Genomic DNA, 18,399 nt, shown 5'->3' with positions numbered 1-18,399 from the left:
TGTCTTTATAGTGAAAGAAATTAGATAACTTTCTGGAATTTTGTTTCTTTTACTCTAGATCCTTGTGGCTACTATTGCATTTCTTTTGCCAAGTGCTGAATACTCCTCTGTGGAAGCAGATAAAAAGGTACACCCCTGGAAAGAGTGGTCTTCAGTCTGTGTTTGTGTTGTTTGAGATGGTTATTAAATGAAGTCACTTTGAACCAGAGTTGTTTGATACTTTCAGACTGATACCTTTTAAGTTTGGGTGAATTTAATAGGAGATACCTTAGTACTGTGTTACCTGTTGTTTAGTTTATAGTTTCACTGCTGCTTTGCTTGCTGGATTGGTGTATGGCCTTACCCTTGAAAATGCTACTGGAGCCAGTGTCTACTGGTGTTCTTGAAGATCAACAGGCATCCAAAGCTCCTCTACTGGACTACATTTACAGAGTGAGTTTGAGGAATGAATGTGATCATTTGTGTCTAGATGTTTAGAGATTCCTTTCACAGGTCCTGCTAGGCATAGAAGCATGGTTAGGGGACTTGAGCATCTCTCCTGTGAAGAAAGACTGAAAGATTGGGGCTGTTCAGTCTTGAGAAGAGAAGGCTGGGAGGTGATCTTACTAATGTCTGTCAATATCTAAGGAGTGGGTGTCAAGATGAAGGTGCCCACTCTCTTCAGTGGTGTCTTGTGATAAGACAAGGAAAAAGTACAAGCTGGAACACAGGAAGTTCCACCTCAACATAGGGAGAAACTTCTTTACTGTGAGGGTGATGGAGTCTCCTTCTCTGGAGATGTTCAAAACCCATTTGGATGCTTTCCTGTGCTACCTGCCTTAGGTGATCCTGCTTTGGCAAGGGAGTTGGATTCAATGATCTCTGGAGGTTCCTTCCAACCCCTACAATTCTATGTTTTTATTATTTTTAACAAGCTGTAGAAGATGATGAATTCCCTCAGTGTGGGCACAAGCTGTACAGATGAGAAGTTAAGAATGTGTGCTATTAGAACAGACAAAGAATGGCAAAGAGAAAAGAGTTAAAACACTTAAAACACCAAGCCAGGGAAAATAATCATTGCAGAAATGTTTGAGCTGTTGGAAATGGGATGGTAAAATACCTCTGTGGTGTCACACTTGTCCACTTGCAGGTCCTGCACTGTTGTGTTAATGGCTCCAGCACATACACTCAGCAAAGCCACTATGTGCTGAGTCTGGCAGATCTCTCCTCCAGTGATTACGACCCCTTTTTGCCACTGGGGAATGTCAAGAGCTCTGAGCCAGCCCAGTGCCACTCTTCCACTGATCTGGGCAACCTGCTCACTGTCGCTGAGGGTAAGAGAGATTCAGCCATCAACATTCAGCAGTGAGGAATTAAAGCTTTCTAGGTTACAGCTCTTCCTTGAAAAATGTGCCTCTTACTGCATGTAGCAACTGTTCCTGGAAAACTGGGCAGTGCATTTTTGGATGAGTTTCACTTGCCTCTGTAGTGGGATGTTCAAGGCTGGTGCTCTTCACAGGAGTGACAACAGAAAGAAAATGACACTGAAGTGCTGTAAAGCCAGAAATATGCACAGAGATAGGCTAGACTAAGAAAATGGGTTTGCCTTTGGTACTTATAGTTTAGTATCTAGGATTAAATTTGATCAATAAGCCCCAAATCCAACTCTTTTTGAAAGCATGGAGCTGCTCCTCTTGAGTTTTGCATCAGAAATAATGGCTTTGTCATAGATAATTTGCCTGGTCTGAGTGATTTGGGAAAAACCTGTATGATTTGTGCCACAGATAATCCAAGGGCTGGAACACCTCTGCTATGAGGATAGGCTGAGGGAGCTGGGGTTGTTCAGCCTGGGGTAGAGAAGACTCTGGGGGGACCTTATAGCTGTCTTCCAGCACCTGAAGGGATCTTACAGGAAGGCTGCAGAGGGGCTTTTCATCAAGGTGTCTCGAGACAGGACAAGGGGGAATGGTTTGAAGCTAAGGGAGACTAGGTTTAGACTAGATCTTAGGAAGAAGTTCTTCAATATGAGGGGGTCCCTAGAGACATTGAAGATCAGACTTGATGTGGCCCCATGGGGGGGCATCCTGATGTAGTTGGAGGTGTCCCTGCTGACTGCATGGTGGTTGGGCAAGTTGAGCTTTGAGGGTCTATGAAAGGGATAGTAAACAGTTTCTTGGACAGGGTTAGGACTGCAAGGCAAGGCAAGCCTCTGAAACAGAACAAGTTTGCAGATGCTCCTTTTCAATCACCTCTTGCTACTCTTACTGATCTGTTATCTTTCCATTGATTGCTTTAGAGAAAAGAAGAAGGAATTTGGAGTTGATACCTTTAACGGCTCGGATGGTGATGACTCACCTGGTGAATCACCTCAGCCACTACCCGCTCAGCGGAGGCCCTGCCATCCTCCACAGTCTCCTCAGTGAGAACCACGACAACTCCTACGTGGAGTCCTCTGAGCTCTCCTCAGAAGTCTTCCGGAGTCCCAACCTGCAGCTCTTTGTGTTTAATGACAGCACTCTCATATCATACCTCCAGATCCCTGCTGAGAAGACAACGGCCACTGAGCCCACAGCAGCCCCCTCGGACGTCAGGGTGATCGTCAGAGATATCTCAGGGAAGTACTCTTGGGATGGCAGAATATTGTATGGACCTTTGGAGGGCTGCCTTCCACGGCAGAGCGCAGCCAACCCGTTTGTGATTTCAGGCAGCAGCCCTGAGCAGCATTTCATTTCCCAGAGGGATGTTTCTCAGGTGGAGGAAGGAGAAGATGCTCTTGACCAATTGCTGGAGAAGATTGGTAACACCAGTCCCGAGTGCCTTTTGCATCCCCAGCGGAAGCTGAACGAGCCAGCGCCGCCACCCTTTGGGATGAGCTACGAGCAGGAGTATGCTATCACTGAAGCCCTGATGAGGCAGAGTGCCCAGGAGAAAGAGCACATGCTGAAGTACAACTCAGACTGCAGTATGAAGGTGGCTCGTCAGGAAGAACCACGTCCTTCTGAGCCTCAAGCGTCCTTTTATTTCTGTCGGCTGTTGCTAAACGACTTGGGAATGAACTCCTGGGACAGAAGGTGTGGATTGAAGCTTGAGGAAGGCAGATTTAGACTCAATGTTAGAGAGAAATTGTTTACACTTAGGGTGGTGAGACACTGGGACAGGTCACCCAGGGAGGCTGTGGATGCTCCCTCCCTGGAGGTATTCAAGGCCAGGTTGGATGAGGCCTGGAGTGACCTGGTCTAGTGGAAGGTGTCCCCACCCATGGCAGAGGGGTTGGAATGAGATGATCTCCAAGGTCCCTTTCAACCCAAACCGTTCTATGAATCTATGAAACACAGGGAGAGAGGGTCCAGAACGTGTTTATGGTACTTTGGCTCTCCTCACTGCTACCCCAAACATGCACATGTTTAAGAAAGTGAGAATTACATAGCTGAGTGGAAGTCACAGCATCCTTTCAAACTCTTATATAGAGCTGGTGATTATTTTAAATAGACACCTGCAGAGTATTTTTAATTAGACTAATAAAAAAATAACCTGAATCATGCTGATTTGATTTCCTTCTCGTGGATATTTCAATGAGAAAATCCTATGCCTCCTCTGTTGCATTTTTCTTCAAATATTTTTTTCTGTCTTTCTAGAAAAAGCTTTCATCTGCTGAAGAAAAACTCCAAGTTGCTGCGAGAACTGAAAAATCTGGATTCCCGCCAATGGTAGGTGATGTGTCCTCAGCACTCCAGGGGCCAGGTTTTGGCCTTTCCAAAAGAAGAGCAAATGCATCACAAAAGCTTCATAAAATTGCATCTGTGAAAAAATGGATTATTTCTAATGAGTTCTGGAGCCTGAATGGACAGGCATGATGTACACAAGATACAAACTCAATAGCAAATAATAAACCACAGCAACCTAATTCCTGTTTTCTTCAGCTAAGGTGGGAGGGATGAAAATCCAAAAATTTTTGTGCCCTTGGCTCAACTCATAAAGGATTATTTGGTGTCCATGTCATAAGAAGGACACAGAGCTGCTGGAGTGAGCCTAGAGGAGAGCCACAAGGATGATCCAAGGGCTGGAGCACCTCTGCTATGACTGGTGATCAGCTGAGGGAGCTGGAGTTGTTCAGCCTGGACAAAAGAACACTCTGGGGGGACCTTATAGCTGCCTTGCAATATCTGAAGGGAGCCTACAGAAAAGCTGGAGTGTAACTTAGGGGTATCTAGAAATAGAATAAGTCAGAATGGTTTTAAGCTGAGGGAGAGTAGGTTTAGACTGGATCTTAGTAAGAAGTTCTTCAGTATGAGGGTGGTGAAACTCTGGAATAGTTTGCCCAGGGAAGTTGTGGATGCCTCCTTCCTCGGGGTGTTGAATGCAAGGCTGGATGAAACCTTGAACAGTCTAGTTGAAAGGCATCCTTGCCATGGTGAGGAGATTGGAGTAGATGATCTCTAAGGTCCCTTCCAACCTGAACCATTCTATGATTCTGTGATTTTTCACAGAATGTCAGGTTGGAAAGGGACCCCAAGGATCATCTGGTGCAACCTTTCTAGGTGATAGTGGAGTTGAAGTGAGATGGTACAGCACCCTGTCAAGCTGAGTCTTGAAAATGTCCAGCAGAGGGGAATCCACCACTTCCCTTGGAATTTTCTCAGGATGATTCCTGTGTCAAGAGCAGTAATCAAGGGGTGATCTCCATACAGCTACCCTACAGCCAGGTAGTGGCAGAACAGCCTTTGAATATTGTTTGATTTCTCATTACTTGATGCACAGCTATTTTTAAAATGTCTGCAGCACTTCAGAGTTCTGATTTTCCTATATCCTGATGATTTTCCTACCAAATCCACTCAGCTTCAGTTCAAGAAGCCAGCTGTTGCTGTTGGCATTGTAAAATGTGCCTGGGATCTGAAAGTAGAGATGTTTTTCACTTCTATACTATCCACCCTGCTGTTAAAATACTGTAGGTGAAGAGATGCTCCCATTAACACCTGTACAATCCACCTGTCTCAGCAAGGTGGCACAGAATTATAGAAAGGCTTGGGTTGATCTTAGAGATCATCAAGTTGCAAGCCCTCTGCTATGGGCAGGGACACCTTCCACTAGAGCAGGTTGCTCAAGGCCTCATCCAGCATGGCCTTGAACACCTCCAGGGGAGGCAACATCTGCAACCTTCTTGGGCAGCCTGTTCCAGTGTCTCACCACCCTCACCGTAAAGAATTTCTCTCTAATATTCAGTCTAAATCTGTCCTCCTTAAGCTCCAATCCCTTTCATCCTATCACTACAAGCCCTTGCAAAAAGTTCCTTCCCAGCTTTCTTGTAGGACCCCTTCAGGTACCGGAAGGCTGCTATAAGGTCTCACTGGAGCCTTTTTTTTCCCCAGGCATAGATGGAAGCAATTAACCCCATAACTGGTCAGTAATTCTTGTGCTGAGTCACAGAATACACAGCCTCAGCTCTGCTCTCTGAACTGTGTCCACAGTGTGGTCGCAGGGGGAAAAAAATGGTGAAAATGCATTTCTGCAACTGAAATTGAGTGATGCATTTGTGCACATGAAGGAAAGGCACATGTGGTGTTAAATGTGGTCCCCTGCCCATAGCTTCTGAATGTGGGTGAGCTGTACCTTCCCAGAGCCAAATCTTGTTTAACTTCTGTTTCTGTTTACATCTGATTGCAGCCGTGAAACTCACAAGATTGCTGTGTTCTACATCGCAGAAGGCCAGGAGGATAAGTGCTCCATACTCTCCAATGCCAGGGGAAGCCAGGCCTATGAGGATTTTGTGGCTGGATTGGGCTGGGAGGTAATAGTCATGAATGTAGGCAAGCGAGAGCATACAAACATCTGTGTAAGGTGGTTAACATGAGAAAATGGAAAATAATATTTTGTAAATTTCAAAGAGAGAAGTTCTGGTGTGCTTGGTGAGGCCTGAGAGCAGCTGTGCAGCACAGAATGCTTTTGTTTCCTTGCTCCTGTTTGCTGGAACCAAAGGAAAATAGCCATATAGCTGAAGAGAAGGCTGATAGGGGATCTTACTAATGCTTATATATATCTGAAGGGTGGGTGTCAAGAAGAAGGGGACAATCTTTGTTCAGTGATGTCCTGGGATAGGACAAGGGGCAAAGGATACAAACTAGAAAACAGAAGGTTCCGCCTCAACACGAGGGAAAACTTCTTTGCTGTGAGGGTGTTGGAGCCTTGGAGCATTTCAGAATGTTTAGATTTCCTAAGTAGCTTTCACAATTCTTTGCCCACTGATTTCTGGGAGTGTGCATCATGAATTATCTGGACTTGTATTAAAGGTCAAATAAAGGAATGGGAAACAAAGATCAGAAGCCCACAGGGGAAGGCTTCTCTGTCTCTGGGATGGCTACAGAATTCTAGAGTGGTGAATTCACCAACTCTTGACATAAACCTCTGCTATGAGAATTGGCTGGGGGAGCTGGGGTAGTTCAGCCTGGAGAAGAGAAGACTCTGGGTGGACCTTAGAGCTGCCTTGCAATACCTGAAGGGATCCTCCAGGAAGGCTGCAGAGGGACTTTGCATAAGGGCATCTAGTGGTGGAACAAGGGGGAATGATGTTAAGCTGAGGGAGAGTAGGCTTAGACTGGATCTTAGGAAGAAGTTCCTCAGTATGAGGGTGGTGAGACTCTGGAACAGGTTGTCCAGGGAGGTTGTGGATGCCTTCTCTCTGGAGGTGTTCAAGGCCAGGTTGGAAAAGGCCTTGAGCAGCTGAGTCTAGTTGAGAGTCATCCCTGCCCATGTCAGGGAGGTTGGAGAAGATGATCTCTGAGGTCCCTTCCGACCTGAGCCAATCTGTGATTCTGTGATAAACAAATCCTGATCATTCCTCAGCCTTTCCATATTTCTTCTGATGCTGACTTTCAATCACTCAGGTTGACCTCTCAACCCACGGTGGGTTTATGGGTGGCCTGCAGCGCAATGGCAGCACAGGACAAACAGCTCCCTATTATGCTACCTCTACTGTGGAGATCATTTTCCACGTGTCCACAAGAATGCCATCAGACTCAGACGACTCACTGACCAAAAAGGTAAATAACTTGCGTGTTTCACAACGTTGTCTGTTGTCCTCAAGTGCTTAAATTAAACTGAAAACAGATTGTGCTAACTGGTCCTAGCAGGCTGTCTTTGCTGTGCCACGTGGTGCTCTGCAGCTAGATGATCTGAATTAAATGGCATCTAAATTCTGGATTCTGAAACACAATTAACATTTCCATGGTAGCCTCAAATACCCCCATCAGTAATAATATTAGCAATAATTTCATTTGTAGGCTGTCTGCCTGCCAAAACTGTTGTAGTTTGGTAGAACAAAACAACCAAATGCAGGATAATAAAACCTCAGAGATGAATCATCCCTCACGTAACTAACAGGAAAGAAAAGAAGTGAAAGAAGAGTGACAAGCACAGTACCAAAAGCAGCCAGCTGATATTTAAAGCCATTATCCAGTTTTATTCACAATTCCAACAAACATGGCCAAAACCCAGCCCAAAATTTTGTTGGGTATCAGGGATTTAATCATTTGTCTTTTGTAACAAGGAGTGATTTGAAATTATGTTGCTTGCTAACTGCTGCTTAAGGTGAAAGAAGGTTTTAGCTGCATACCTTCGCCTTTTTAATTAGCAGTGGCAACTTGTCCTGAATGGATAGTTAATGTGCATTAATAATGTTGCTACATCTGCCTGGTCTGCCATGGGATATGCTGCTGTGCTCTGAAAGTTACCTGTAAACATGTCTGGGGGATTGTGTTTGTTGTCCAGGCAGTTTCAAAGATAACATGTGCTCCTCCTGGAAATAAAAAGGTAGAATTTCAGATTACCAGATTACAAAACTTGCCCAGCATTTAATAGTAAAACTGTCGTCCTTTCTTTTTTGTTGTCATATCTGTCATTAAAAAAAAAAAAAATTCAACAAAATCTAGACTGGATATTAGGAAGAAATTCTTGACATCGAGGGTGGTGAGGCACTGAAACAGGTTGCCCAGGGAGGTCTTGGATGCCCCTTCCCTGGAAGTGTTCAAGGCCAGGCTGGTTGAAGCCTTGAGCAACCTGGGCTAGTGGAATGTGTCCTTGCCCATGGCAGGGGGATTGGAACTAGATGATCTCGAAGGTCCCTTCAAATCCAACTCATTCTATGAATCTATGAAAATTACATCTTTTTCTTTATTTATGCAACCAGTTTATGATTTTGCAGCACACACATTCATGTTGGAGAACTGCTCCCATGTCTTTACTAAAGGGATTGTGGTCATTTTAAGTTGTAGCTCCTGAGTTTTAGGGAAGCATAGCAAAGGCTGTGAAATCATAGAATGGCTTGGGTTGGAAGGGACCTCTAAGAGTCATCTAGACCAGTACCCCTTCAGTCAGCAGGGACATCCTCCACTATATCAGGTTGCCCAGAGCCTTGGTGAGCCTGACCTTGAATAAGAATGGGGCCTCACCTATCTCCATGGACAGCCTGTTCCAGTGGTCCACCAAATCCTGTCTAGCTGTTGAGTACTACATCACCTGGGAGAGGAGAGAGCACAGTCTGACAGAGCTACTGCAAGGGGGAAAATGGGTTTTAATTGCAAACAGTCTGTTTTACTAATTCTCCTAATTCCCACCCACATTAGGGATTAACACAGACATTCAGAGCCTGGCTGTTCTGTGTAATTGTCTCCTCTGTTTGCTTTAAGAGAATTTCTTTTTCGTGAGAAAGAAAAAGCAAAAGTACTTAGTAGTTGCCAGTCTCCTTGTGTTGAAGTGCTAGGAAACAAGACCAGCCTCAGTAGATACTATCTACAGAAAACAGCACCAAGTAATTGCTTGAAGACTTAAATCTGCTAAAGGAATGGAACCCTGCAGGGATCAACTGCGTGTTCCTATAAAGAAGGACAAAGGTCTGAGCAACCTAACGGATATGGAGAGCTGGCCCCACTGTAAGCAGTGGATTGGACCAGATGACTTCCAGAGGCCTTTCTTGAGGAGTGATCTTCCGTGGTTCTGTGCTCCTGCATGGAATGGCCTAGTTTAATTTGTCAGCACTCTTGTGGAAGCAGGCATGGATTTCTGTGCAGGTTGGCAGAGTCCTTAGCAAATTCCACAAAACTGCAGCTGGGAGTGGAGGCTTGGTGTGTTTCAGCAGCAGTGTAAAATTTCTGCAGGGCTGGTAGTTCTCCAGTTCTTGAGAGATGATCTGATTGTCTTGGTGGCCTCCCCTGGACTTGCTTCAGCAGTTCTACATCCCTCTTGTGTTGGGGGGTCCCATAGCTGGACACAGTACTCCAAGTGAGGACTCAGCAGAACAGAGTTAAAAAGATTATTTTCAGTTTTTTACCTGTCTAATGCTTCTTTTTCATAGCAGGGTGTGAGAAGGCAGCTTACGATGCCACTCTTAATACCTGCTCCACTTTCAATGTTTGCTGCAGTAGATCTGTGTGTGGTGACAGAGTTACTGGGAAAATATGAAAGGTTGAACTAGATGATTTTTGAGGTCCCTTCCAACCTGGTGAATGAATCTATGAATCTATGTCAGTCAGGGTGCAGTGGGGGCTACAACTTTTTTTTTCCTGCATTCCCCATGCTTCCATCAGATAGGACTGTGTGGACACAATCTGGGATCTAAGCTCCCCCTTATCTCTGAAATCCTGATCTCATTTCTGGGGTTTCTTCTCTGCTTGGCTTGCCTGCAGATAGGCAAAAAGAATTCAATCCCACTCAGTGTGCTTGGCTCACAAGCTCCCAAGCGGAACAGAAGGTCTTACCACCTGCTGGCCAAGGAAGTAGTACAGCAGGCCATAAATTCTGTGGGCTGGGGGAATTAAGCAGATGCAGTAATTTTACTTAAATATGTTACTATGTTTTTTTATTTTTAGTGAACACAAGAGGATAAATTCATTTCTGCTATGAGTTCACAAGAATAAGTGCATTTCTACTGGGGGTAAACTGGGTCCCTTGTTTTTGTACAGTACAGTTGTAATTTGCAGTTTGTCTTAATGTTTCTGAAGTATATACTGGCATTATATTGCTTATTCTGGGCAGGAAAAGAAAAGAAAAAAAGAAAAGAAAAAATCTCCAAATAAATCTTAGCCCTGAAAGAAATCTTTTCAAGTGGAATAATCAAAATTCAGCTGATATCTTTCGCTGCTGTAGGGTTCAGCAGCACTGATTCTAAACTTTTATTCTTTATCTGCCTGTCTTGAGGCAGAAGTGAAAATCAATCATCGTAACAGCATCCTACTGTCCCCTGTCGTGTTCTGCCTAAATTGTACTTAAGGGTTTAAAAATGAGCTGCAAAATTTGTAAGTGATTTATTCCATCTTCTCCATTGTCATAGCAGAACTTTTTCAATTCAGAAATCTGGTTGCAACCCCATACTGAACTCTTGCTCCTTCGCTGCAGAAATTTGTTAGCTAGAGCTAGATTAGATTTTTAGCAGCTAATCTAACTGCTGTAGGGGTTTGCAAAGTGGGGACAGAGCTGTGCTATTGGATTTGTCCAATTCATTTGACTCCAGGACTATAATTGCACTTATGTCTTACAAGGCTTTTATAGCCTAGGGCTGGCGAGCAGCAGAAAAACAAATTGGCAGTGATACAGTAAGAGTGAAAGGGAATGAAAGGCACACATTATCAGTCTCCAGGCAGCACTGTTCTGGCAGGAAGTTTCTTGGTTAATTTACAAATAAAACTTAGATTTTAGGATGGGTCCACTGTCAGGCAAACAATGGGGATGTCAGGCCCGACTGTTACTTAGCAAAAGTAGCAGCCCTGCCTGCCCAAAAGCAGGAATTCTTCAGTCAAACAGACGACTCCTCTCTGGAGCCAGCTGGCTGTGTAATGCAATTAGCAGGGAAAGGAGGTCAGGCCATGAGGTGTGTACCGTGACCAGTGTCGGCAGCGTGTTGCCTGGCAGGCAGCGGGCAGCCCCGCCGCAGCGGGCAGCCTGCAAAACTGTTTGCTCAGGCGCAGGGGAGCAGCCTGCCAGCGCTGGGGAGGCTCCTGGAGCCCGCATCGGGGCTGAGGCAGCACGGAGCCAACGTGATTAACGGCGGCGTGACGCACCGCAGAGGCTGTGCACGGAGCCAGCTTCCAGGCACGGAGTGCTGCGCAGGCCCGAGGCACCAAGCTTGTGTGGCTCAGAACCTATAGATTCTGTTCATGTTGTGTGCAGGCTGAAAATCCACACAGTCAGCTCACACAGGAAGGAGAAGCTGGTGGCATTTCATAGAATCATAGAATGCCAGGTTGGAAGGGATCCCAAGGATCACCTGGTCCAACCTTGCTAGGTGATAGTGGAGTTGAAATGAGCTAGCTGCTTTCCCTAAAACACTTGTAGAGAAATTGTTCAACTCAGCAGTATACCTAAAAAAAATTGTTGATTTCTTGTGGTTGAGGTGGTCTGTGGTTTGGTTTTGCTTTTTAATTGTATCTTATTTCCTGTGGGATGCCTTTTTTTTTTTTAATGTATTTCTTTCTGTTTTTTTTTTCCCCTTTCCCTAAACTCCATGGAGGGCATATCATGAGCCTGTGGCTCCAGACATTGTTTGTATCACTTTGGGTCTGTGAGCAAAACTTTGTCCTTCAGGGTATTGAGTCTATCTGACAACTCATGTTTTGAATGAGAGACACAGGAAAATAGCAGCTGGTTTGTTGTCACTGCAGAGTTTATGATAGTCAATCAATGACAGTATCTTTCAAGAACAAATATTTGTGATTAATAGCAATTTTCTATTTGCAGCAATAGGCCATTTAAATGTAATGATTAAAGGTGGATGACTTCACAGCAATGGCAGGCAGTACCTCAAGCTTTAACATGAGTTACTAGCATGAGGATTGTGGTCAAGGTAGTAATTTATTAATGCACAATGTTTGCAAGATTTTGAGCTCATAGCCACCACTCCCTGCCTCAAACAAGCACAATGTGCCTCAGTTGGTCTAACTTATCCCTGTTTACTGTAATTTATTCTCTTGGATATAACTGTGAAGTGTTTTGGGATCCTCAGTAGGAAAAATATTCATTATCAGAATAGTCCCATGTGATTTAAAAAGGGACTTGTAAGCAGTATTTGGACCTATTTTGCTCAATGATTTTATAGCAGTGTGTGCTATTTATCATTCTGAAGGCACTAGGAGGGAAGACAGCCTTTCCTTCAGGGTCTGTTATTGTAGAGAGAAAGGCCATGTTCAGTTTGTGAATTGCCCAGTGCAACTGGACAGTTGCATCACCTCACAGGATTCCTTTTCCAGATTTCTTTGTGGGGCTTTTTAAGCAGAGGTGGTAAATACCACGGGTGTGGGCTTTCCCAGTGCTCTGGCATCAGGGCATGCAGAGTTCAGCCTGACGAATCGTGGGCACAGCTCACAAACACATCGCCGTTGGGCTGCTCTGAATACAGCTGGTGCGAGCTGGGCCCTTCCTTCCCTCAGCTCTCACAGCAAATTACAGCTGGGTTTTGGCCATGTGCTGCCAAACACTGAGATCTCAGCCTGTGAAACCTTTACTGCACAAAGTCTTGCAGCCAGGCAGCTTTGGGGCTTTTAAAGACTAAACTTTACATCTCACTTTTAGTCACCTTTAAGGTGACCTGGCTGCATCTGTTCACAGAAAAGGAAATCAGGATTTTGTTGTGCACGTGCTGCTTGGTTTTGTATGTGTTAGTCTGCACTGGGGTTCTCTCCACTAAAGTATTTTCTTGGGTGCTGCTGTGGTGTGGGGTTTTTGTTGTTTGGTGTTTTTTTGTTTGTTTGGGTTTTTTTCTGTTCAACTAAGAGAAGAAGAATAATAAATTATTATAAATTAAAACTCTCTGCCTCAAAGAGGTTACAAAGAATGTTTTTCAATATGGTGAGAGGTGCTTTATGTCTAAATATAAAAATATATCTGCCCATAAATCAGGATGACCATGAGAACAGTAATTTATACTGACTTCTGTACATGTGAGAAGCTCTACTAATAGGATCATTCATGTTTTCATAAGGCACAAATGGTATTTTCTCCAGACAGATCTATAAATGTCTTTTATTGATAGGTGTAAATAAAATATAACTATTTTCCTTTGAAATAAACTGGGACTCAAAGTCACACTGAATTTAGCTGGAAGACAAACTGTAAGTGTAGTTCATCGTTTGAACTTTGTGTTTTTCCATGTGTTATGCTTCTTGTCACATTTCTCTTACAACTGCAGCGCAGGAGTAGGAGTGAAAGGAAAAGGAAGAGTGAAAGCCTTTACTTTTAAAAGTGCTGCCTGGTTCTGGAGAGGGAAAATGCAGTGGTACAGTACAGGCTGATACAAGGCATGTTGAGCTCACTTAGTTGTTATTTACCAATAAAAATTACTATCCTTTCTTTGTTTTCTTCATTTCTTTTTTTTCCCCTGTGCTCAGAGACAGTGAAGAAGGCAGAGCTACATTTTGGCTTCTTTGTTAGCTCTATTGTGCACATTGTTCCAGAGGCTAGCACCAAATTGGGGGTGGGAGGGGGCGTGTGTCTTTTAAGCTTTAAGAGGGACTGAAATTCTCTTTATGCTTTGGACTGGCATTCTGCATGTGGATTAAATTTTAACTTTAAAGCTTACAGTTGAAACTATTGTGCGTGGCTCGTACATGATTGCCAAACACTTTTTGCCATCTGTTAGATCACCTCCAGCTCCTCCAATAACAAAGCAAACACACAGGCTTGCAGATGCATTTTGTATGTGTCACATTTAAATTTCCTCCATATTTTATGCAACTCTGCTTCAAATAAAGAAAAAAAGGGAACTCCCCCAGTTTTTCTCTTAATTCACATTGCCCAGATACTACTCCTTAATGTCTTCAAACAGAAGTCCTCTCCAGGCACAATCAGCAAGGAGCTATTTGTAGTGTAATAAATTCAACAAGAGTGCTTCACGAGGGAAAGTTTCTTGACAACCCAAGTTCAGGCATTTTCATATTTCTGTGGCAACTGCCTTGTTTCAGCCAGAATATGGGGTTCTGTTGGTTAATGTTTTGTTCCAGTAATTCCGATTTCCATCTTAAATTACTGTAGGTAACATACATTTACATATCGTGCTAATGGCTAGTTTGATAATTACTTAATTAAGCCATCAGCCAACAATGCGTGCTGAATGGCGCGAATTATTTAGCAGAGCTTTTCATGAGCAACTGGAGAAAAACAATATTTTAACTTTTTTTTTTTTCCCTGTAATGAAATATTTCTACTATTGAGCATTGTAATTCAATTTGTAAGCCGTGACCCCTCATAAACTGTTGTTATCACTCTGATTAATAAAGAGCCAATTTGCTGTTGCAGCTTCGTCACTTGGGAAATGATGAGGTTCACATTGTCTGGTCTGAGCACACCCGGAACTACCGCAGAGGCATTATACCAACGGATTTTGGAGATGTTCTAATTGTTATTTATCCCATGAAGAACCACATGTTTTTCATAGAGATCATGAAGAAACCTGAGGTACGTTTTTTGACTGCTTGTTGGGGTCTGTCATGTGTTGTGTGCAAGTGACCAACAGTTTTGTGGCTTAGGTAAAGGTCAATAGTTTAGAGTTTGGGTTGGTGTTTTGTTTTTCCAGCAAAGAGTAAATTCAGTCTCTCCATCTGGGTTTAGAAGTCTGCTGAGCATGGAGCTTTTGTTTGAAAATTAGAATTGTTAATAGTGATCACAATGGCTACTAATTAATTTTATATTTATGCTTAGTGCTTAGAGAAATATTTCAGAACTCTCAACCCACAGGAGCTACTGTACAAGGAACAGTGGTTAAAATCATTGTGAATTGCCGATGTGAGGCAATAAAAGCAAACTGCTAAAGCTTTAAGTTCCTCATTTGCTATTAATTCACCCCATACAGGTTGGTTATTGTTGTGCATACGATACTGTGCAGAACCTCGTGTTTTTGAGATTGTCATCATCATCTGACTCACTGGGATGATGTAGGCATTGGATATCCTTACACTAAAAGTAGAATTTTTGAGGTTTAGTGTTTTCTGTTGAAATCATTGTTAAACAACCACATTTTAGACCATTTTCAAAATGTCAGGGGATGTATGTACATCCATCCAGATGTATACAAAAGCAAATCTCTCTCTGGTACATTGTGGATGGCAAAAAAAAAAAAAATCTATAGAATATACACTCTATGAAAGTCATCGGTGTGGTAAATACCATTTCCCCTCTATGAGGGACAATAGTTGACCAAGAGAAAAACCAGCTGTGGAAAAGCATGCACATCATATGACTTCTTTACCAACTTTTGAGCTGTGAATGAAGGAGCTATGATACTGACAACCAGTGGCTTGCCAGCAGACATTTCACCCTAAAAAACTGTTATTAATTGACATAGTGAGGGGTTTTTTTCCTCCACTTGATTTTGAGCTCTTCAGTCTACTTCTTGGGAATTTTAGCTTTTTGTGTTCCATCAGGAAAATGGGGATTTAGTGTTCCAAACATGCTTGACAATTCCGTGAACCAATGGAGAAAAGCTATGTCGTCTTCCATATTAGTCAAAAATACCCAACGGGCAGAAAGAATAATAGCTAACTGGAAATTTAGTGTTATCCCTACATTTAAAGTACAAACCATTACAATGTAATAAAATTAATCCAGACATTTCCAGGGCAAGTGTGGCTGACCTTTTGTTCACCAGCTACTGACCCCAGGGTGAATGAAAGAGGCTTGCACAGAGAAATGTCTGTTGTTTGGCTTCAGTCCCTGGTATTTAAATTGCATTCCCTAATCAAATGAAAAGGCTGTCCTCTCTATCAGGTTACAGAATCCATGGCAACATTTGGCCTTTTATATACATAATGTTAGCCTTTTTGTTTGCATCTAAGTAGAGACACCTGGAGCAATGTTAACATTAACCGATTTAGCATTAATAGCTTCATTATATAAGAATTTCTGATCAGATAGCTGTTACTTTTGTTATATTGCTTCAGCTCGTATTGTTTTCATTTTTTATCTCCCTGCTTGGCAACCGGGCAATGATTTGCAAATTTTTTTTGTCTTGATTAATTAAGCAATATAATTATCGGGAACCGTGATGCAGTCTTTGCTTGACAAAGCTTCTGGGAGAAGACAATAGTAAGTCTGTTAGTGTGAATGCATTCCACGCGTCACAGATGCATGAGGATATTCTGAACAATGAGACGAAAAGCTGCCTGCAAAAGAGGACAAAGAATGCCAGGCAGACTCTACACACTGCACATACCGCCAGGGACATACTGCGGGTTCCCTGGGACACAGATGCCTCGTTAGATTGCAGCTAGTCATCAGAGATTAATTCTCAGCCATTTGGTACAATAATTTACCCATTCCCCACTCTTTTAACTAGTGCTGCTTGCTATAGAGGGGAAGGCTTTGTGCTCAAAAGGTTTATTTGACCTTGCCTACTTTTACTGCATGCAACAGAAATAATTATTTATTTTTCCCCCTTCCTCCTGGAAATTGTAATGAAGCAGGTGTTTGCAGCGGGCTGAATATTAATTTTTGTTTCATGGGTAACTTGCACTGACATTTGGAGCACTCGAGGAAGGGGATATTTCCCTTTACTCTTTTTTTTTTTTTGTTGATTCCTGTCAAAGCAGAATATGTATATTTTTTTTTGGGGGGTGGTGGTGGGGTCACCATTCAGAACGCTGTTTCCCTCAAATGGGTATTTAATCCCAGCTTACGGAGGAGTCATGAGCAGGGGGCGTGCAGCAGGGTCTCCCCCCTCGAACTCCTCATTAAGGCAGAGCCCCCTGTACAGATGGAAGCTGACGATATGCGAGTTCCATTGACTTCAGTGACCCTCGGCATGGCCGCAGGTCTGCTCGGGAATTAATAATTCCCAGCTTTGTGTCCAGGCGGGCGTATGGCCCGGCTGTGTGCCCCCTCGCCTCACCCTCAGCTCCACAAGCCTGCCAGGGCAGGGCAGCAGTACCCTGTGGGGCTCCTGAGTGTTACCCCCCACAAGGAAAAGCCACGAAGCAATCTGGGGTAAAGCTGCACTCCCGGGGGTTCCGCTTGCTTTTCTCTGCTGATGTAAAATCCGTCACTCTCCTACAAAGACACTTCCGTCCTCTCCCTGATTTTCTGTATCCATCTGGCTGTCTGTGCCAACACTGGGTGTGCTTTTGGACAAACCATGTGCCTCAGACACAGTTTGTGAAAGAATCTGTTGGATTATTGTTGAAAAAATTTCATGAAAGTCACTCACTGCAGCTACGCTGTGGGGACACGTTGGGGAGACTAAGGAAAGCTTAGGAAAGGTTTTAGTGTTCAGCCTTAATTGGCCTGATTTCTGTTAAGAGGAATGGTACAGTACAAAAAGCTCTGTTAAGTGGAGTGTAATGAGGAAACTTTTAGAGCAAACAGGGTTTAAACTTTTGGCTTTAAAATATCAGAGAGATTTGGTAAGTTTGCTGGGGAGTGCCCAATGAAAGATGTTTTTCAAGATGAGCACGTGTATATATTGATATACTCACATATATAAGTGCACACACCATACATGCCCTATCTGTATTTTAAGTGTATAAATCCTGTCATACTCTGTATCTACCACACGCCCTAGAGACCAGGTGGTGAAGAAACAGTGCAGCAAAGTCCCGTAAGCAAAACTGGCTTGTCAAAAAAGCCTGGCAATAAATTTCCCTGGACAGAAGCTCATCTAAGCGTTAATTTGACTTTAAATATCTGCTGTTTGTTTGGTGGTACAATTTTAATATTGCTGTGTACTTAACTTCCTTATTTGTACTTACATTAAAATAGAGGTTTCTTTTTTCTTCTTTTGTCAATACTTAGAAATGTTATTCCTTAAGACAGGAAAACTTGATGCCCTAGAACACTATCGTTTTGGTGGCATAATTTCTCTTTCTGCCACCTTGCTTTCCAACTGCCTGGCTAGTAATCCTAGCATTAAAAAGCAAAACCACTATGGAAACATTTTACACTAATCTATTTTTTTTTGGGAGGGGGCTGGATAATCATTTTAACTAAAGGAATGACCAAATAAATGTGTGATAAGACAGCTGTCATTTGCAGATGTTATATTAAAACCAAATTTCTTCTGCAATTCATTGCCACTTCTAATTAGAGGAATTCCCTAGATGCAGGAGATTTATATTATTCCCTTTGTCCATTTATTGAATGACTGTCACAGTCACCCACTAGCAGTTGCGGAAGAATAATGGAGGGTATTTATTTATGTGATAAGCCTCTGTACAGATGGAAAAAATCCATAGCTTAAATATTGATAATTGCTTCTCCTGTCTGTTTCAGGTTTTGGTTGGGTTGATTTTTGGTTTGCTGTCGTTGAATTATGAAAGGGAAATGAGTTTGACTACATATGAATGCTAACGTTTATTATAGATCTACACATAAAAATTCCCTGGGTTTGACATGGCCAAGTCTGTTATGTGTATAAAGCATCTCTTGTACCTGGTATAGCCTTTATCTGAGGAG

General features: G+C 43.1%; 1 protein-coding gene across 1 annotated transcript in view; it reads left to right on the top strand.

Annotated features, from left to right (window-relative positions):
* RALGAPA2 (Ral GTPase activating protein catalytic subunit alpha 2) overlaps nt 1-18,399 on the top strand; it is a 126,212-nt gene that overhangs the window by 62,854 nt on the left and 44,959 nt on the right. Inside the window, exons 29-36 of the mRNA XM_054383527.1 lie at nt 59-127; nt 295-432; nt 1,130-1,313; nt 2,276-3,050; nt 3,615-3,686; nt 5,641-5,764; nt 6,858-7,013; nt 14,254-14,412. Of these exons, the coding sequence (XP_054239502.1) occupies nt 59-127; nt 295-432; nt 1,130-1,313; nt 2,276-3,050; nt 3,615-3,686; nt 5,641-5,764; nt 6,858-7,013; nt 14,254-14,412 (1,677 nt within the window). The remainder of the gene's footprint in view (nt 1-58; nt 128-294; nt 433-1,129; nt 1,314-2,275; nt 3,051-3,614; nt 3,687-5,640; nt 5,765-6,857; nt 7,014-14,253; nt 14,413-18,399) is intronic.

Source organism: Indicator indicator, chromosome 9 (assembly GCF_027791375.1).
Source record: "Indicator indicator isolate 239-I01 chromosome 9, UM_Iind_1.1, whole genome shotgun sequence".
Taxonomy (NCBI): Eukaryota; Metazoa; Chordata; class Aves; order Piciformes; family Indicatoridae; genus Indicator; species Indicator indicator.
The sequence above is the reverse complement of the archived record's forward strand: the minus strand, read 5'-3'. Positions and strand labels throughout refer to the sequence as shown.